At 44.2% G+C, this 21,975-nt stretch overlaps 1 protein-coding gene across 1 annotated transcript in view; it reads left to right on the top strand.

Moving 5' to 3' along the window:
• LOC143102228 (polyserase-2-like) overlaps positions 1-21,975 on the top strand; it is a 35,813-nt gene that overhangs the window by 12,783 nt on the left and 1,055 nt on the right. Inside the window, exons 6-16 of the mRNA XM_076265700.1 lie at positions 13,101-13,110; positions 15,856-16,018; positions 17,297-17,580; positions 17,773-17,924; positions 18,449-18,680; positions 19,044-19,147; positions 19,315-19,593; positions 20,068-20,157; positions 20,368-20,488; positions 20,741-20,957; positions 21,460-21,728. Coding sequence (XP_076121815.1) covers positions 13,101-13,110; positions 15,856-16,018; positions 17,297-17,580; positions 17,773-17,924; positions 18,449-18,680; positions 19,044-19,147; positions 19,315-19,593; positions 20,068-20,157; positions 20,368-20,488; positions 20,741-20,957; positions 21,460-21,728 — 1,921 coding nt within the window. The remainder of the gene's footprint in view (positions 1-13,100; positions 13,111-15,855; positions 16,019-17,296; positions 17,581-17,772; positions 17,925-18,448; positions 18,681-19,043; positions 19,148-19,314; positions 19,594-20,067; positions 20,158-20,367; positions 20,489-20,740; positions 20,958-21,459; positions 21,729-21,975) is intronic.

The following is a 21,975-nucleotide window of genomic DNA, read 5'->3' as shown; positions in this document are numbered from 1 at the left end:
CCACTCTTGAAACTTTTGTGTATGCTTGTTTGAAATGTGTGTTTGCACACATTCCGCACACAAAGTAGCCTACTGGCGCTGCAAAGGTGAATAGATTTGTTTCTGGGCCAAAAAATCTGTAACATTGTTATAAAACCTTTAAAATCTCTAAACAATCACAAGTAGGGCAGTTCATCACAGTCCATCCATTGCAACTGGACTGATGAAAGGTACACCTGTAGGCTACATTGTATTTGGGAAAAGCAGAAGGTAGCAGCATAATGTATTTATTTATTTATTATTAAACAAAACAATCCCTGTCAGTTCCATGCAGTTTTCAACAGCTATCAAGAAGAGAGGTCATGTCATGGATTTTTGTGAATGTTTCTTCTTCTACATATGCATAAGTTTAGTCATCTAGTTCAAATGATATTCAGCTTTATTGTCAATGCACAAATGAAATACCAGTAGTCTAAAACAAAATGCCGTTTTTCCCAGTGGTGCAAATAACTGACATGTCCAAAGGGCCTTCATGAAATGCGTTGCGAGACTGTTCATACACATTTTAACGGGCAAAGTTGAAGAGCTACTCTCCGTTATTGTTTGTGCAAATAATATGCTGATTCATGTTCCCTTGCATTTTGCAACCATGAGGTCAATGGTTAAGCTCAATCTTTTGACGCAATCTTTTGATTTTCACCCAGCCTAGTCCATGGTAGGCGCCCGATAGAAATATTGTTTAATTTTGCGATTGAGATATCCACGCACTGGCGCCCCCCCTGCGACGTGTTCGCCCCCCGGTTTTAGAGCTATTCTAAATGCAAAAATGCATAGAGGGAGTTATGACAAAACCGTGACTGTTAACAAACTATAAGCTATATAAGGTAGGCCCTATGCTAGGCCTATTACACAACACAAATTGTCGCTAGGCTATGCTGGCGACCCAAATAAAATCTCCGTTGGAACCAATGGCTTACACCTTACAGTATCAAGCTGCCACCTCTTGGCGAAAAAGTTAATAGTTTTGCATATCAGTAGTAATACATTTCACGTAGCTGTGAATCACGGAAAGGGCGAATGAAGTGGACACTTCTAAACGGAACCCAACCCACTGTACAGTAGCTCAAGGTCTGTGGCTAAAGCAGCCATAATGAAAGCGTTATCATTGTTTGGATACTTCACACACACGTGTTTTTTAATCGCATAGACTACAACTACCAAGCTGGAATCAAAGCACATCGACTCCCCTCTCACACCCTAAACACGCACTTCGAACAAACAAAAAGCGCCTCAGTCTCACGGAATAGCCATAGGCAAAACTGTATCTGACCCTTGTAACGTTGGTACTAAATCATTCATCGCAAAGAATGATTTTTGTAGCACGTGCAACAAATATGTGTAGGTACAGCCCTGCCCTGAATACATCTCAACGTGCGCTCTAAAACATCTGGTTTAAATGGAGATTGTAGATCATCACGGGATCATAGACAGGTTATCTTTCAGGTAGCCTATATATTTTCCATTAAAAAACCATCACATAGCGAACGTGTTGTGGCTAACTCACTTAGCTCCTGTTAGTAGCCTAGGTTATGGTCATAAGCAAATGAGATGACAGTTGAAAGATACAATTAGTGCTGTTATCGATTTGCTTGGTAGCTTATAAACGCATTTATGGTTTTCTACAAATACATCAATAATCAAATTGGCCTCCATCACTCAACCATGCTAACGGTAACATTATTTTACCTACGTTCTGCTATTGATAGGATTAACGTAGCCTACCTGCAGTAAAAAACAAGCATGTCCGATAAACATTCTCAGATTTATTTCGGCTTCAAGAGGAAATGGGAATTACATGTCATGCAGAAATCATCCTACCCTTAGACGTTCTCTGCGGTAAACTACTGTAGCCTACAGTCTTGTCCTTGTAGGAAGCATAGTGTCTTTCCAACCCATTTAAGATTAACTTCCAACAAAATTACGTCTCACTGCAACGATGCGCCATCTAGTGGACAAACGACTACTTATCGCCAATACTGGAAATGCAGCCATGATGATGATGATGAATATTTATTTTGGCTTTCTTTTAATCCTACTGAATTTGTAATTATGTATCGGCCGTTCTAATACCGATAGTATGTGGGTGCCTGTGTGTGTGTGTGCATGTGTATATGTGTGCACCACCATCTACAGGCCAATGAGTGTAGAGTCACTAAATGTACACATAACTTAATTTTTTAGACCCCCCCATGGATGAAATTCTACGAAACGTGGCATACCCCCAGAGAATGTCAGGTTAATCATACACATAAAATTTGGTGCAGTTCTGAACGTCTTTACTGAAGAGAGGGGCGATTAAAGCAGAATGATATTGCATTTTCATTTTTTACCGGGGGGGTGCAAATCACAAATGAGTGATTATGGGCTAAGTTGATGTGGGCCCTTGAGACCAACATACCATAAAAATTTCTTCATCCTCGGTGCCACGGTTCAGGTAGTTATTGAGGAAAAACTGCATTTTTTGGGTTTCGGGGGGCCCAGCGCGGAGGGGGAGTGGCCCCCGGGGACCAAACGAAATTTTTCCGTAAAAGTCTAGTGGGGCTACATACCCACCAAATTTCATGTGCCCTGGTGTTTCGGTGCCCCGGGTATCGTTGACCAAAATTTCAGGAAGTAGATGACGGGAAAAAAAAAAAAAAAAAAAAAAAACTTTGACAATCCCTATATGACCGCTTCGCTAGCTTCGCTAGCGGCGGTCATAATAATAATAGCCATCCTCTACTTTTTAAACTCCTTCAGTCATTGTCTTGTTGCCCTTTTATTTTTTTATTTTTCCTTCTGCCTTAGGTCATTCTTTTGTTTATTGCACTTAGCACTTTATTGTGAAGCACTTTGGTGTGGCAAATTTGACTTGACTTGATTTGACTCTACTGAACAATTTGTCTTAAATGAAGCTGGGTTGTGTCCTTTGACCTTTGTATAAGGTATGTTTAATTAGTGTCTATTCATTTTATTCATACTGTACATGACGGTTGCATTGTGAAGCATTGTTTTGCAAATCTTTGTTTTACCTTCCCCTAAAGGAGGAAAAAAAACAAAAACAAAAGTCAGTTGTGTTCAGTGCCAATGCTGACTTTAATTACCATGTCATTGTTATTCAATTAATAATACCCAATTAATTAGTACTGTTAATATCTTTTGGCATGCTCTCCCCTCTCTTGACACTCCACGCTTGAGCCAGGTGGTTCTGACCCTGAATTCTCAGACCAGTGGGTTAATGTGTGTTACAGATAGATAGATAGATAGATAGATAGATAGATAGATAGATAGATAGATACTTTATTGATCTCCAAGGGGAAATTCAAGATAATTCAGAGCGACGCCGTCTCAACATGTGCTATGTATTCATGTAGTCATGTTTTTGAGACTGTGGGCCAGATGTAAGTAGGCTACATTTGCGACCGTAGCGTTATCAGCATGGACATGGACAAACCGCACATTGCCAATGCTGTCAGACCCAAGTTTCCATTGTATTTATCAATCGTTCAATCCTTAGTGTAAGCTGCGCCTTTCTCTGCCTTTCTCCGCCCATAAACGCAATTTACGAACGTCCACAACTGAATGGCAGCGCCTACATACAAGCGCAGTTGAATGAAGTTAAAGGAGAATTCCGGTGTGATATTGACCTAAAGTGTGTTGAAACATGATACCGAGTGTGAACGTATGTCTCATAGCTCACCTCGGCTAGAACTCGGAGAGAACTATATATACAGTCTATGGTACAAACACTTACACAACTGGTGCTCTAAATAGCGATTCTGTTGTCTTTGAAAGGTTCTCTTATTGACGCATTAAACTGCAATTTGGATTAACACATGCTTTTACAAGGCGGAAGTATTTAGGCGCAGAATAGACGTGCGCTTTCAGGAGCTGTCTTTGTACATACCGCGGAATACATAATTAGGCGCTCTTTACTCTTCCCCTACCATATTTTTACGCTAAACTCCCACTTTCCCCTGGATCCTCCCATGAATGCATATGCATGACATGACAAACGCAATCTGTCACTTTCAGCTCCCGCGACAGGCAGTTTGCGCTTTTACATCATTGCGGCCTGTTTGTACATACCTCGCAATGATTTTACACGCACATTGAGAAACAAATACGCCTGAAGTGGGAGCAAAAGCGTTAGTACTGAGTGTGTGTGTGTGTGTGTGTGTGTGTGTGTGTGTGTGTGAGAGTGTATGTGTGTGTGTAAGAGAGAGAGTTTCCATCATGATGGTAGGTCTTGAATGTAATAACTAGTGCAGATTGTGTGTGTGTGTGTGTGAGTGAGTGTGCGTGTGTGTGTTTGTGTGAAGTCTTCAATGTAATAACTAGCTCAGATTGTGAGTGTGTGCGTGTTTGCCTACAGTATGCGTGTGTGTGTGTGTGTGTGTGTGTGTGTGTGTGTGTGTGTGTGTGTGTGTGTGTGGGAGGTCTTGAATGTAGTACCTATCTCATCTCATGCGTACAGTATCATGCAGCTGGTTCTGATAGGTTAGGGTTTCTAAGTCTGCCGCTCCATTCTGTAGACATGCACAATCAATCATCAGCCATTAGTCAGCACATACAGCCTACCATATGTTCTACAGGACTACAACACACACACACACGCACACACACACACACACACACACAAACACACAAACACACACACATACACACACACACTACACACACACACACACACATACAGTACACATACACACACACACACACACACACACACACACACACACACACACACACACACACACACACACACACATACACACACACACACACACACATACACACACACACAGGAATATTGCTGCCCACATATGGAAACATATGAAAACATGCACACACACACACATGCTTGCATTTTCGCACACACACACACACACACACACACACACACACACACACACACACACACACACACACACACACACACATCCAGTGAGGCCATCAACAGAGCAGCAGCGGTGGCAGCTGCTTGTGTGTAAATTGGATTTGCAAACAGGATGTATTAGTGGCTGAGACGGACAAACAAGATGGACAGTCCAGGCCCAAATGACATTAGTGCAACTGCAGAAAGAGTGGGCGATAAATCACACGGCTACGGCGGAACAGGAAAGAGGAAATAGACACACCACGGCCTGAGTGGACATCGCGAGGGGGGAGGGGGGGTCACACAAACATTCTAATACGGAACCTTAATGAGGCATGTTGTTCATTTGTGTACCCAAGGAGCAAGAATGTTGAGACTGCGCCAAATCGCCCGCCCACCTGCCCACCTGCCCACCTGCCTGCCAGCCTGCGTGCCCGTTTTGCGTGCCCGCTTCTTATTGAAAATGAATTGAATACTAGCGGATGTCGGTTGTTATGTGAAAAGCCCTTTAATGAGGCTAAATTAGACCCGGTGTGTTGAGTATTTAACCATGTGTGTTGTTATCAATATTTCACACACACTTTCTCCTTGGATGTCTACTACTAGTTTACTATTTACAGGAAATGTAGATTATGTGTGTGTGTGTGTGTGTGTGTGTGTGTGTGTGAGTGAGATTTTTAACACAAACCAAACTGGGTACCTGGCTGACACATCACACACACACACACACACACACACCATTCACACACCACACACACACATAAAGACACAGGATCTTAACTGCTCACAGGTGTGTGTTCTAAAGGGTGGATCTCGGGTTGCACGGCGTCCCGGCGCATTTACCATGGGCTGAGAATGTCGCCGCTCTCTGTGCCAGTTCCCCCATGGTCCCGCCTCCCCCGCAAAACCACCTGGGACGCCGCCTGTCAATCATCATCAAAGGGCCACGCCTTCCTGTGTGCAGCAGGGAAGAGGACAGAAGAAGGAATCAATGGCCTGAAAACTGACCCCCATTCAGATGGCTATCCACACGGCCTCTCCTCTCCCTCTTGCACAAACCACACACACACACACCACACATACACACACAAACACACCACACACACGCACACACACCACACACACACACACCACACACACCACACACACCACACACACACCACACACACACACACACACCACACTCACACCACACATACGCACACTACACACACACACACACACACCACACACACACACACACACACACACACACACTCACACCCACACACACACACACACACACACACACACGCACACTTACATACAAACACATCAAGGCCCATGCCCAGCAGGAACACACACACACACACACAGACTCACACACACACACACACACACACACACACACACACACACTCACACACCACACACACACCCCACACACACACACACCACACAGACACACCACACGCACACCACACACACATACACACACCACACTCACACACACACCACACACACACACACACACATACATACAAACACATCAAGGCCCATGCCCAGCAAGAACACACACACACACACAGACTCACACACACACACACACACACACACACACACACACACACACACAGCCCATGCCCAGCAGGTAACACATTGCTGACATCATAGTCTTACTGTAAGCAGCAGCCAGGATATGCAGCCAGGATATGCAGTCTAATGTGAATGGAGATCTAGGATTTCCCACTGAAATGTGATGATATGAGAAAGTGGATATATTATACCTGTGCATGCACTCTCAACTACTCCTGCCTCCTCTCACAACTCACTGGTGTGTGTGTCTCACAACTCATTGGTGTGTGTGTGTTTATCAGACAGTGTTTGTGTCAATGTGCTAGTGTGCCTGTGTGTGTGTGTGTCTGTGTGTGTGTGTGTGTGTGTGTGTGTGTGTGTGTGTGTGTGTGTGTGTATGTGTTTATACGCACAAGTGTGTGTGTGTGTGTGTGTGTGTGTGTGTGTGTGTGTGTGTGTGTGTGTGTGCATGCGCGTGCACGCACATTATTGTGTGTGTGTGTGTGTGTGTGTGTGTCCTCCTTGTCTGATTCATAAAGGCGGCAGGCCGATGGAGCCTTTTACATCCCAGGCTAATCTGGGGCCATGTTTCCTCTTTAACACAGGACTCTGGACTTAAGCTCTCCGCCTGAGGGTGTGTTTCATTTGATATGCACACTCATACCACACAAACACACACACACATACACACACACTTAAGCATATACACACACACACTTGCTCTCACACATACTTACATTCTTACTCAAACACACCAACTCACACAACTATCACCAACTGATGCACATGTGCACACACACACACACACACACACACGTCTATAAACATGCAAAACATATATTTTTGCTGGTTGCTCAAAACATGTTTATGTCTGCGCCCTGTATGAAGTATGATCTGGAGAGTGAAACATCGGAATGTCTCTCATCACATCATGATGCACGTGTACCCCATGACACCCCAGTCAGCACAGGGCAAGTGTGGGAACAACTGACCTAGTGGGACTAGTGGAGCATCGGTGGACACACACACACACACACACACAAAGACACACACACACTGGGTCAGTGGGGATTGGGTCAGTGTTTTCCTTCCATGAGGGCTGAGGTTGGGTCTGAGTGAGGGCTTTAGCAGCTTTAGCAGATATGGGGCCCTGGTCAGGCTGGCCCGGGGGACCTGTGTGAACTTTTACTTTGAGAACAACTCATATCTTCATCCACCCACACACACACACACACACAGACACACTCTCTGTCTCTCTCTCTCTCACACACACACACACACGCACACACACACACACACTCTCTCTCTCTCTCTCTCTCTCTCTCTCACACACACACACACACACACTCTCACACTCTCCCTCTCTCACACACAAACACACACTCACATAGGGTCAGTTGCTCATGCACAACCATACACACACACATGGTCATTCGCTCATGCAGAGCATCTGGACTGCTTGAGTTGCCTATTCGACGGAAATCTCATATCTCCAGCCTGACTTCCTCCCGTTCAGACGGCCAGTCACCCACTGAAACTTTGAACCTTCTGAGATGAGAACTAATTGTTTGTTTCATGTGTGTGTGTTTCCTTAGGAAACCTTATACACTATGCTAATATGGGAAACTTTATACACTATGCTAATATGACAGTGCAGACAAACACACACTTCCTCACCCACTCCAAACCTCTTGCACTTTCAAGCTAATCATTATTTGTTTGTTGGTTCAGTGGGGAGGTTTCTGTAGGTCACTTTACAGCCATGTTCACTACCATGGCCTGTGCTGCTGTGTGTGTTCACTACCATGGCCTGTGTTGCTGTGTGTGTTCACTACCATGGCCTGTGTTGCTGTGTGTGTTCACTACCATGGCCTGTGTTGCTGTGTTCACATTCAGGAAGGAAGGAGACATACTAGTGGGTCAGAGAAAATGTCCCATATATTTACTATGGCCTGTGTTGATTTAGGACACACACACAAACACACACACACACACACAGACTCACACGCACACGCACACACGCACACTCAGACACACACACACACACACACACACACACACACACACACACACACACACACACACACACACATATGTGCCCACATAGAGACACTTCAAGATTGCTGTTACTCAAGAAACAATCTATTTGAGTTCCAACTAAATCAGCCACTTGCTGTACTTTAGGGGTCACTTAGTCTGGCTTGGTTCTGGTCTTGGTCCTAATGCAATCCATTATTATCTTTGCCAGAAGCAGACTCGCTCCGGCCCAAAGTCCTCTGCTGTCTGGGATATTGTTGCCCATGAAAAGTTCAGGCCTAGTTTACTGAGTAGCTCTGGAAATGTTACAGCTGCCCCAGTGGGCCCATTTATATACTCCCTAAAAACATGCTCACTCCCGACCTACACCCCCACCCCCAACACACACACACACACACACACACACACACACTCCTCCTCCACCGAGACACGTATGTATTTTTATATCCGAACTCTCCAGACAGTACATGAGGACTTTCATATGCTAGAACCTGGAAAATGGCCATAAAACTGGAAATTGAGCATGAAATTCAATGAAACGTACAAGCCCAACACACAGTCCCAGCATGCTTCTGCGGCAGATAAAACCTAACTACACATGAAAATGAATTTTCGGCGTGCTGGTAGCTCTAGTATTGACGTCATGAATTAAATTCCCAGAGTCAAATCAAATCAAATAAAAAGTCTCATCCTGCTGTCTGTCCACCATCATTCTGAAAAGCAGCCTCAGCCACACCACTATAGAGATGCTACTTTAATCTAATCGCTCAGCCACACCACTATATAGATGCTACTTTAATCTAATCGCTCAGCCACACCACTATATAGATGCTACTAATCACCACTATATAGATGCTACTAATCACCACTATATAGATGCTACTTTAATCTAATTGCTCAGCCACACCACTATATAGATGCTACTAATCACCACTATATAGATGCTACTAATCACCACTATATAGATGCTACTTTAATCTAATCGCTCAGCCACACCACTATATAGATGCTACTTTAATCTAATCGCTCTGCCGGGACTCCGAGGAGTCATGCCCAGGAGCTACAGTAAATAAGGAAACGGCCACAGCGGGGCACACAAGGGACTGTAGTGGGGCAGCCGTGGCCTACTGGTTAGCGCTTCGGACTTGTAACCGGAGGGTTCGCCGGTTCGAACCCTGACCAGTAGGCCACGGCTGAAGTGCCCTTGAGCAAGGCACCTAACCCCTCACTGCTCCCCGAGCACCGCTGTAGCAGGCAGCTCACTGTGTCGGGATTAGTTTGCTCACTCTGTGCTGAGTGTGTTTCACTAATTCACGGATTGGGATATATGCAGAGACCAAATTTCCCTCACGGGATCAAATGAGTATATATGCTACTTATACTTAGTCATTAGCCTGACCACGCGTTGCCTTAACTGCGCTCTCTCTCCCTTTCTCCAGTCCAGCACGAGCATGGATGGATGACGGATCACTTGTTATGGGTGTGTGCTAATCGCTGTTATGTCTGCGCTCTGAGTCCGTGTAAAAAAGACACTCGGGCAGGTGTTAACTTCAAGGCTTTGACACCACTGTACTCCAGCTTCAGAGGTCGTCGGGAGAGAGATGGTCATTGTCTGCCTTTCCTGCCCCAAACAAAAGGATGAAACTCGACCCAGAGAGAGCTTTATGGCAGGGCCCATTGCTGAGGCTTCTACCAGGGGATGCATAGACAGCATCTGGGGGCTGAAACAGTGAGACAGTGAGACATGAAGGAATGAATGCTACTCGCTTCAACTGAGCCTTTAGTCATTCCAAAGAGTACGATCATGTTTCAAAGTTCTGACCTTCCAATGGCCCCATCATAAATGCGGATTGGTTTTATTTGATATGTAATCTCATTTTTTTTGTTTGACCATTCTAATCCCATTTCCTTTCCTTATCTTCTATTCAACTCATTCATTTCCTTCCTTGTCTCTGCATTCAATCTTCAACACAAAAACTTCTCATGCAGTTACAAACAAGGGGCTAAAGCAGGGATGTCAAACCCAGGCCCGCGGGCCATTTTTGGTCCTCGGGCTGCTTATTTGTGGCCCGCGAGGTCATTATTCAATCTGTATTAGAAGTGGCCCGCCGCGTAGTTTATACAGCACATCCATATCTGAGCTGGCCCGACAGTATTCTCTTCAGCGCATCCGCGTTAGAGCTGGCCCAGCACGCTATTCTATTCAGCGCATGAGCGCAGCCCAGGGCAACGCAGCCCATCAAGTTGCTACATACTGTACATCGATAACACTTCAAATCCCAAAATGCGTTGCATCGTTAATGTCGCCTTTCCTGTTAATAAACAAAACAGATATCCATGCAACCAGACAAACTATCAACGAAAATGGCGAAGCGAAAGATTGATAATCGGAGCTTTCAAGATAGGTGGGAAAACGATTATACGTTCATATTATTCAAGGACAAACCCGTTTGCTTGGTATGTGGATTCACCGTAGCTGTCACTAAAGAGTACAACATAAAACGGCACTACGAAACTAAACATGAAGACAAATACAAAGATCTGGATGCGAAGCTTAAGCTACAGAAGGTGGGAGAATTGAAAGCAAGTCTGCTTTCAAGGCAGACTAGCCAAGTTACAAGTGATGATGCTGCAAAAGCGAGTTTTACTGTTGCACAGGATATCGCGCAAACAGCACGGCCATTCTCAGAGGGAGAGTTTGTTAACTGTTAATAATTACAATTTGTAATCAGTTAAATGTTATTTACAATTTTTATAGTTCACCTGCAAAAAATAGGCCAATATATTTTTTCTATTCAGATATTCAATATATTTTTTCTATTAGGCTATATTCAGAAATGCCTGCATTCTATTTTTTTCTTGTGTGTAGATAGTTTTAATTCAATAAAAACATCGGTTATTCAATAAATGTTGCGCTTGGCCCGCGACATACTCCCAGTTCTTAATTTTGGCCCCCTGTGAATTTGAGTTTGACACCCCTGGGCTAAAGTATCTGTGAAAATGTCACCAAGATCAGAGGAAATGACATTAGTGAAAAGATCGTAATGATCGGACATTATGTATCCTCCATTTCAGCATTGCCACTGTCAGAAGCACTTTGTCCTGTGGAGAAGCACTGGATCGGACGACCCAGCTCTCCCAGGGGTTTAGCTCTGTGATGGGCCTCAGCGGCCCCCTGCTGGCCAAAAGCATTAAATAAATCAATTGCACTGGTGGAAAATCACAGTGTATTGAAAGCTATGGGGAGAAAGATGGTTCATTAAATAAGATTTAGAGATATGAATAGTGGGACAGAACTTGTTATGTGTAGGGAGACTACTCCTGAGCAGGCAGTGATGAGGTATGAGTAAGGGACAGAGTAGATGCAGATGCATTAGGAATGTACTGGTAACTCAAGTTGACTTGAAATAACTGATACCACATGGAAGTAACAAAGTCAACCAATCAACAGTAAAGCTGACTTTTGTAGAGTAGATGACTGAACAACTGATAAGGATTTGACTTTGGCTTAAATGGACTTGTTAACGTGACACAACTCAGTTGTATGGCTACAGTATAGACACAGTCAATAGACACTGACAGGTTGTTAGTGTGCTCTCTGTCGCCTCCTGCCAGTAGGGTAATGTACTGCATGTATGGACAGAGGCACTGTAGGAGAGGGTGGAGATTAGATAGTTCCAAAGGCCATGGACTGACCCCATTGGGCCCCCCCCCCCCCAACATTATTATCGTTGGGGCCGCCATTCTATACATTATCCCTTACATAGCATATCATATTCCTTCATAACATTTCCAGTAGTGACCTTGGGAGGCCTGATCTGGCGTGGAGATGTTTGTAGTTATAACAACAAGGTCAACAGAACATGCTGTAGATCCTTTTGGAGGGAGATGAATCATTGGGCTTCCCAGAATACCAGCTGAAAAAAAGTCATCTTAGCTGGGATTCCCATCCTATCTGAATATACTGGAAAAACTCAGTCATGCCCACATTCAGCACAGGGCACTAGGGGTCAGCAAAAAAGCCCGAGTGCGTAAGATGTGGTGATCCGTTGGTCACGCTTGCCTTGGTTAAGATAAGCTGAGTCACCAGTGCCCATCCCATTTCAAAGGAACTGTATCAAGGATCTATCAGTATCTTTTTATTGTGTTTTTATTGTATTCGTTTTAGCATGTTAATGGAAAAGTAAAGTTTCTCACTGACAGCAGTGCTCTATGATTTTTGTTTGCTATGACTACACGAGGGTTTAAATAGAAAATAGAAAGTTGTACCAAAAGAGATATAGTTGGAGAGTAAGACATGGCATGTATTACCTTTACATTTGACCATCAAAACCCAACCCAATGTTTTGTTAATATGCTGAATTAAATACAAATCTTGTCCTAATTGACTCAAAAAAAGGGCAGCGCAAATTGGAAACAGTTGTAGCCTAGTGTGTGACAAAGTGGTGTAGACAACCTTGATAGAGGGAATTGTCATAGTTTTTCTTAACTTGATAAATGGTGCACTAGCCCCAGTCGTCGTTTTGTTTCACATGCATTATCAATAAGGAAATGCCTCGTACTGAAATATTCCAGCGCAGTCTCTGTGTCCTTTGTGCTCTGGTGTGACCAGGAGTGTAGTGGTAAAATAAGAGATGGGTAAAACGCTTGATTTGAAGATTATGGCGTGCTCTTAATCCACAGAAAAAAATGTTTTACGTCTTAGTTAAAACAAACTGTCAAAAAAGAGAGACATTTTTTTTCTCCAGCCAAGGAGTAACTGTGCCCTGAAGAAGGCCTGATGCTGCAACGCGTGGCCTTTTTTAACTGGTTCATTTAGAACATGTCAGTGTAATTAAAGACATTTTAATTAAGGAGTGCCTTGGTTGGAGAATTTTCTCTCTTTTTTGAAAGAGGTGGGTAAACTATGATTTCTGTGGTCACAATGAGGTGGACTGCACCATGTGGTATTGGATTTTTTTAAAAGGCATTCAGAACATGTTTGATTATGTCCAATGTTTATAACAATATTAGTGGTATTAAATGGTTCCTAGATTGTACATATTGTAAATGTTGATAATGCAGTGTGTTTTTTTTATTTTTGGATGTTAGAAGTTGCAATTGATGAAAAACTCTTTTGAGAGGTGGATAAACTCTAATAAGAAGTGGATAAACTCTATTTCTGAAATTTCAGAGGTGGATAAACTGCGTTTACTTGTGTTTAGCCACTGCATCCCAGGGTGTAGCAGTTCAGCTCACAATAGCATGACATAAAACACCAGTGATTTTATCAGGCCCTCTGTTGACTTTCTCAGCAGCATACCAACCTTTTTTGCAACTAGCTCTGAAATGGACATATTCAGAAAAATGTCTAAAACTGAGTGTGTTTGCTCAGAGTGTGGCTATACACACTCTAAACAGTGAGATAAAACTACTGCAAGTCATTTGTGTTGTTTTGCCTCAAAAGCTAACTCTGTGTTTCTGAATTCAGTATCCTATCTATCCAACTCACCTCTGTACAAGGATACATAACCTAATAATCCAATATATTGTATGAAGATTAACCCATATACAGTAAAACTCCAAATTATTCAAATACGAATATCTGAATATTGATTTATAACCCAAGTTTACTCAACCAACAGGTTTCTCCCATATAGAAATCACTTAACCTCTAGACTAAAGATGATACATTGTGTACACAATTTTTTTTTTTCCCGATCAAATAAGTAATCATATTAAATCAAAATTAGACATTGGTATGAATAGTTAAACACAGTAATCTACAGGCCAGTAATATTTAGAGTACACTGTTATTGACTAAAGGATCAGTCAGAATGATAATCTCATTTCTTTGGGATTAGTAAGCAGAAGTAGCGACTGATAGGAGAGAATAGAGGAGAGGGGACTCATGTCTTTGGCATTAACAGCTGACTCCACTGTTGACTCCTTTTTGTCATAAGAGTTAATATTTCTCCCAAAATCTTTTTTTCCTCCGAGTAAAGCTATCGCCAGAGAGAAACGTAGAAACTTCTCCAACGCAAACACATCCCAGGTGCTGCACTCAGGTGATGAATGCACTGTATGTTCACAGGTGTATGTGAGCCGAGGCACGTTATGCCACAGCGGCCTAATCACCTGCAGTCCAAACATGCCCAGGACCACAGGCCGCATAGTTTCATATGCCCAAGCAGCGGCCACTGATAGCGTGACCGAGACCGGAGAATGGACACACCTTTCTCCAGCATCTCTGCCTGACCCGCGTGGGGGCAGGGGTTGTGTGTGTCGGCTGTTGTTCATGAACAGTAGTGTTGTCAAAGGGCAGAGCCTGACCCTGTTTTGGAGATCGAAGGACATGACATTTACAGGAAATGTTCAGCGAGTGATACGCATTAGATGACATCAGTGATCACAGGCGATGTGGTGCACTAGGGGAGAGCGAACCAACGAATACGAAAAGAGGCATCACAGCTACGCGTACGAGTAAGTAAGCGCTCTCCAATATTATTACTCTGAGGTAACACACTGTTTATATGTAAGTAAGCGCTCTCCAATATTATTACTCTGAGGTAACACACTGTTTATATATGCATGGAATATACAACAAAAATAAAAGTATTTCAGTCTAGTGTGCTTTCAGTGTTATAGTAAATATTAAAAAAACTTAATTTTCTGGGTCATGATTACAGTTGCCATCACTGTTGAAAGAACTTCCATCAACAGCACACAATTGTGAATATCAAAAGGATGGCATGACCTTGATGATTTGAGGAATCTAGCACATATAGCACTTCCTAAACATTACTGTAATTCAGACATTAAAAAAATATATGCTCGTTTTGCAGGTGATTATAATCGAGTTGTTATCAAGATGAAATACCTGATTGCTCTGTTGGGATGTCTGATGCTTGTTATGATAGGTATGTATTTCTAATTTGATTCACACGCACGCCCTCACACACACACACACACACACACGACCGTATTTGCACACACACACACACACACACACACACACACATTAACACTAGAGTCACAGTATTATTGTAGATGTGTTATATGTGTTCATGGCCCTAAATCATCTGTTTTACAGCCACTGGGACAAAAGAACAAAACGGTGAGTAGCCTCTGCCATGAAATCCATATAACTGCTTTCCATTCAACTACACATGAAATCCATATAACAGAAACCTGTAAACTAAAGATCAAAACACCTCTAAAGTCACAAAGTAGAGTCTTTAGTCTACTACATACAGTAAAAACCAATAATCAATAAAACCAATAACCAATAAAAAACAGCAGACACTTAGGATAAGTTCTCTTGAATGGAATATGACAGTATCTCTTGAGTATAGTGAGACAGCCCTGTCCTCCTATCTTAACGTCAGGCTGCGGCTCGGTCCGTCTGAACAGCCGTATTGTCGGGGGCAGGAATGCCTCGGCGGGCAGCTGGCCGTGGCAGGTGAGCCTACACTGGCTAGGGAGTCACATCTGCGGGGGGACCCTCATTAGCGACCAGTGGGTCATCACGGCCGCACACTGCTTCTCCAGGTGAGTCCGCGGGTCCGTAGGTCACTCAATGAGTAAACTCTCTCATGCGTGACTGAAATAAAGCTGGTATCATGTGGTGTGTGGGAGCTTTCAGGGAATCCGCTGATTTTCATGGCTGGAATCTTGCTCATTGTTTTACTTTATCAAATAGATTTTGCCATGTTATCTTTATGTAGACTTTGCACTTAGCCTGCCCTTTAAAAAAGGGCCCTTTTATCTCCAAGTTAGTCTATACACATACAATATGTTTTGTAAGTCACTTTGGACAAATACCTTGGCTAAAAATTTAAAAATTCACAATGTTACAATGTGTTTCTATGTCTCCTTTGGCTGATGTTATGCTGCTGAGGGTCCTAGTCCTAGTCTGGTGTTCACCAGACCAAGCTCACTCTTTTAAGATTGAACATTGGTCTGGGGAGTCCGCTATGTATTTTCTACTGCACAAGAGGCGTGATCAACGGGAATAGTTCAAATGACTCTGTACGCAATTGGATAGTCATTCACCAATCTGACCAATGAACTGGGTGACGATTGCAGAGGAACGAGAAAACTCCAGGCTCTCCCGCTATAGACCTCTGAAGTTCGCCTACAAAAAAGCTGCCATCTTTGACATCCAGTATCTGGCGATTTTTCCTATGGGAAAATAACATGGGGATTTTGAATAATCGCACCTGTTAAAGTCTCGTGGGGATGAAAAAGTCTGAAATGCAGACGTTTTCCTGAACACACTTTTGTCCTCTGCCTTCGAGTGGATACTGTGATCTCCGGTACGTGAAGGCGGCACACTTAGATGTTTGCTACTCCAGAGCTAACTTGCAATGCAATTTGCCATAGGTAGTTAGCTTCAATTAACAACCGGATCTCCTTATATGGGCAAAGATGGCCGTTTTGGATCTTTTTTGTAGGCGAACTTCAGAGGTCTATAGTCATCATTTTATACCTGCCAATAGCGCGCCAGGTGGATAAGCTTGTGATTGGTCCCGGCAAAATTGTAACGGAAGCAGCAGAAAAAGATGCCCAGGTTTCCAGCCTGAGCTGCAGGGCGAAAAAGAAATCGCCGGTAGATCAGGCTGGGTTCACCCAGCCTACATGAGTTCCAAACTGTTAGCTGTTAGCCCATAACTGTTAGCTACACTGAAGTAGAAGCAGTATGTATTTATGACTGAATTTCCTAAATCAGTAATCAGTATGATTCCATTTATAAACATCTGCTCTTCTCTGGTGAATCGTGTCAGATTTTCGGTTTCAGTTATCTGGTTTACTAACCACTTCCCCTAGTTTCCCAATCCACTTCACCTGGACGGTGTACCTGGGCCGAGAGACACAGGATACGTCCAGCCCGAACGCCAACCCTCATGAGGTGGCACACAGTGTTAAAGCCATCGTCCGCCACCCCGACTACAGCGCGGGGCACTTCACTAACGACGTGGCCCTGGTGAGACTGAGAGAGTCGGTGGAGTTCACCGACTACGTCTGGCCCATCTGCCTGCCCTCCAACGCCAGCAGGTTCCCACCGGGAACGGCCTGCTGGACCACCGGCTGGGGCAACACGGGCTTTGGAGGTAGGACACTGCTTACTGCTGTGAAGTGAAGACAAAGGAAGAAAAATATACTCTATATTTGAGAGAGAAAAAAACTTTTAATTTTGTCTGTTTGTAAGACTGATGAATACCTGCAATCACATTGTATATTATAATATCATATATCAAAATAATTAGTTCTGAAATGTTGCTTGTCTACATATTTTGCCCCAGAGTCCCTCCCCTTCCCAATGGCACTACAGGAAGTGGCGGTGACGGTGGCAGGAAACAGGAAGTGTGAGTGCCGGTTGAAGGACACACTCCAGGTGGACATAACTCCCAGCATGCTCTGCGCTGGAGGGGTTACGGGGAAAGGGGCATGCCATGTAAGACACCTGTTCCTCTCCCACACGTCCCCCAGCTAACGCTACACTATAACACCAAGAGCCTCATCCCCCAGCTAACGCTACACTATAACACCAAGAGCCTCATCCCCCAGCTAACGCTACACTATAACACCAACCCAGCTAGCGCTACACTATAACACCAAGAGCCTCATCCCCCAGCTAGCGCTACACTATAACACCAAGAGCCCTATTCCTCTCCCACACCAAGAGCCTCTACAATGGACTCATTTTGGCCATTCCCTTTGTCATTCCCTCTCTCATTCTGTTTTCTCCTTCCATCTCTTTTATCATTCCGTCCATCTCTTTTACGTCTTGACTCTCCTCTCTTTCACCCCCTCTCTGTCATTCTCTCTCTCCCTCCCGCCTTTTCTCTCTCTCATTCTCCTCTCCTCCCCTCCCTCTCTTTGTGTTTCACTTCTTGACTCTCCTCTCTGTATTTCTCTCCCTCCCTTTCTCTCCATCTCTCTCCATCTCTCTCTCTCCCTCCCTCCCTCTCTGTGCAGGGAGACTCAGGGGGTCCCCTCCAGTGTCGGCTGGGCTCTGTGTGGGTGCTGGCGGGGGTGACCAACTTTGGCATCCCCTGTGCCACGGGTGTGGCCCCCGACGGTTACGCCCGCGTGTCGGCGTTTGAGCCGTGGATCAGAGACACCGTGCGCCACTCGGACGTGGGCTTCGTCCATTTCACCTCAAACAGACCTGACGAGGACCGAAACTTCAACTGCAACCGCACTAACAGTGAGAGACTGACATTACATTAGGCCACACTGGTGACTCATGTTGTGTGTCTGAAGACAAACACACCTGTGGTGATGGTATGAGGTTGACTGTATGGTGTAAAGCTAAAATCTACAGAGTTTCCAGTTCCAGTACAAACATTGAGGGATTTTGATTCTGATAGTCTGGTTTAAAAACAACATGTTGCAGATGTGTGGACATTTTCTGAAGCCGTATTTCAATAGTTTAGTCTTAACATTTTCACATTCACTTTTATGACATGACCATATGAATCTGAAAAGACACACTCTTTGAACTCTGAATGTAGACTTATTTAGAGTTCCTCTTGTTGATTTCCCCCTCTAGATCTGTTCTATTCTTCAGGACGTGAAGGCACTGTAAAACTTCCTGAGCAGAACGGAAGTTCTCCCGCCATCTTCCTGGAGGGCACATTCAAATATTTCGGCCTTGTTTATGGACAGATATTTGTGAGAAGTCAAATCACACACATGCAAATATACAATATAATTTTTTTTTCGTAATATGTATCATATTACCAAATCACTAATGGGATTGAAAAAGGGTTTATTTCCTTTTTTCACGTTGATTTACGCTCTATAAGTTCTTTCTGTAAGAATATAATTTTTTCCCCCAGCTGAACAACGACGGCTATCTGACCTTTGATGGGTCCACACCTCAGGAGCCTCCCAGCAGTTTCCCTGCACACTCCAACACGGACGTCATCGCCCCGCTGTGGGCAAACTTAGACAACAGGGTTCGAGGAACCATCTCTTACCAGCAGGTCACTAATGGCTCCATTCTACACCTGGCCACTAGGGACATAAACAAGTACTTCCCTCACCTCAACTTCTCTGCTTCCTGGGTGTTCATCGCTTCCTGGGAGAAGGTTGCGTTCTCCTCCCAGCCAGAGTCAGTAAGTAAGCCAGCACGGTCCGGGGCTTCAGTCAACTGTTACTGTTGCTGTGTACAGTAGGGGCGGTGGCAGCATAGTAGCCAGAAATGTTGTGGGTTCAATTCCCGGCTGTCACCGTTGTGCCCTGGAGCAAGGCACTTAGGCCTGAATTAATTTAGGAAGACTGGCCCACATTATAATTTACATATGTAAGTGGCTTTGGAGTGAAGCATAAGCCAAATGAATAAGTATTGAAGTAGAAGTACTTAGCACATACGTTTTCTAATTAGGAGTAACCTGCTCTGCTGGCCAGAAGTCAGCATACTATAAGCTGCAACCCTCCCATTAATCAAAACTGGCCAATGCAACCCCCCAATAGTCATGAAACTGTTATAGAGCATGGTGAAATGGGGGCTTCAACCTGCTTAGCGTCCAGAGTAGCATTGTCTTTTTAACAGCGCACCTAGAGACATTTCACCTGTGCCTCTCCCAAAGGACGTGTCTGCCCAGCTGGTCTTGGTGTCTGATGGGGATCTGTCTTTTGTCCTGATGAACTATGGAGACACAGAGACAGCAAACGCCCGGGTAAGGAGATCACACACTTGAAGACTTAAGACTTCACATGGGACATCTGTATGTCTTGTACACTTTATATTGTGTATTAACATAACATAAAAATAACATTTTATTTTATTAAATAATTTTGCTTCACTAAAACGTGTTTTGGTGTTTTGAAATACATGCCTTTGTCTGTGAATTTTGAAAATTTAAATGTGTCACCGTTTGATTTCATAGGCTGGCTATGACACCGCCGGATCCTCGCACTACTTTTGGGTTCCCGTGGAAACGACCTCAGAGCTCCAGCACACCAGCAACGTGTTCACTCCAGGCCGCTGGGCGTTCCGTGTCGATGGAGGTTCTATCAACTCAGATTTCATTTATACTAGTACAGTGGATTATGGAGGCCATTTGTGTTGATTTCATAAAATTCTACAGATAGCAGCTCTCTCTCTCTCTCTCTCTCTCTCCCTCTCTCTCTCTCTCTCTCTGTGTGTGTGTGAAGAGGTCTTAAAGATGTGATTTCACAGAAACACCACCCCTATAACACCACCCCTATATTGATTAGTGAACCTGGCGTTAACATGCTCTGTCCTGTTCCTCTGTCCAGGCGATGTGAACAGTGGCCACAGCAGGGCTACAGGCGACGAGTGCGGCGTCTCGGCGAAGCCTCCGTCACAGCTCAGCGCCAGGATCGCCGGGGGCCAGGACGCGCAGCCGGGGAGTTGGCCCTGGCAGGTCAGCATACACCGTCTCGGCCGCCACGAGTGTGGGGGCTCCCTGATCAACCACGAGTGGGTCATCTCTGCTGCACACTGCTTCCAAAGGTACACACAGGAACTCCTCTAAAGAAGTGTCTCATGGGAAACACACATTGTGGCTTGGACTGAGCTATGAACACCCCCCTCCAGCCAGCCAATAAACAGGGTGCTTCAGGAGCACAGATGAGTGAGGTGTGATCTGATTGGTAGTTGAGCTCATATATCACAAACCTTTGACAAATACCCAATGATAATAGTGAACAGTGATGACTAACCTTTGTTAAATATGATAATAGTGAATAGTGATGACTAACCTTTAATAAACATCCAAAGATAATAGTGAATAGTAATGACTAACCTTTGATAAACATCCAAAGATAATAGTGAATAGTAATGACTAACCTTTGATAAATATTATAATAGTGAATAGTGATGATGACCTATGACCTGATTCTGTCTCCATAGTTCCCGCACTCTCATTCTGTCTCCATAGTTCCCACACTGCTCCCCTGGCCAAAGATAATAGTGAATAGTGATGATGACCTCTGACCTCATTCTGTCTCCATAGTTCCTGCACCGCTCCCCTGGCTGTCTATCTCGGTCGTCTTCGTCAGGTGGGCAGCATCTCCAACGAGGTCCGCCGAAGCATCCTGGCGATTGTCCGACACCCTGATTACGACAGCGTCTCCAATGACAATGACGTGGCTCTCGTCCGCTTGAGCTCGCCGGTCCGCTACACGTCCTACATCAAACCCGTTTGCCTGGCAGCGAGCGCCAGCACGTTCATCACTGGCACCAAAAGCTGGGTCACTGGCTGGGGATTCGTCCAACAAGGAGGTGAAGTAGTGGTGTTATTTTGACGTGATTAGATTTGAATAGATTCATTAGATTTGATTACTCTCCCTGAATGTTTATCATGACATATTGTTTATCATTAGATATCCTGTAATAAATACCAATAATGTATGTAATAAAGTAAAAACTGTCAAATATAATTTGCTACAGAGAACAGACATAAGACTGTGATATAACATCAAATATAAGAATGATGCTTTGCTGTTTCAGTGCCTCTTTGCCCAAGCAA

Source organism: Alosa pseudoharengus, unplaced genomic scaffold (assembly GCF_046254945.1).
Source record: "Alosa pseudoharengus isolate Yale_2024_CS ecotype anadromous, Long Island Sound unplaced genomic scaffold, YU_APseudo_1.1 YU_APseudo_1.1_scf_4, whole genome shotgun sequence".
NCBI lineage: Eukaryota > Metazoa > Chordata > Actinopteri > Clupeiformes > Clupeidae > Alosa > Alosa pseudoharengus.
Note: the sequence above shows the minus strand (reverse complement) of the source record. Positions and strands in the feature narration are given on the sequence as shown.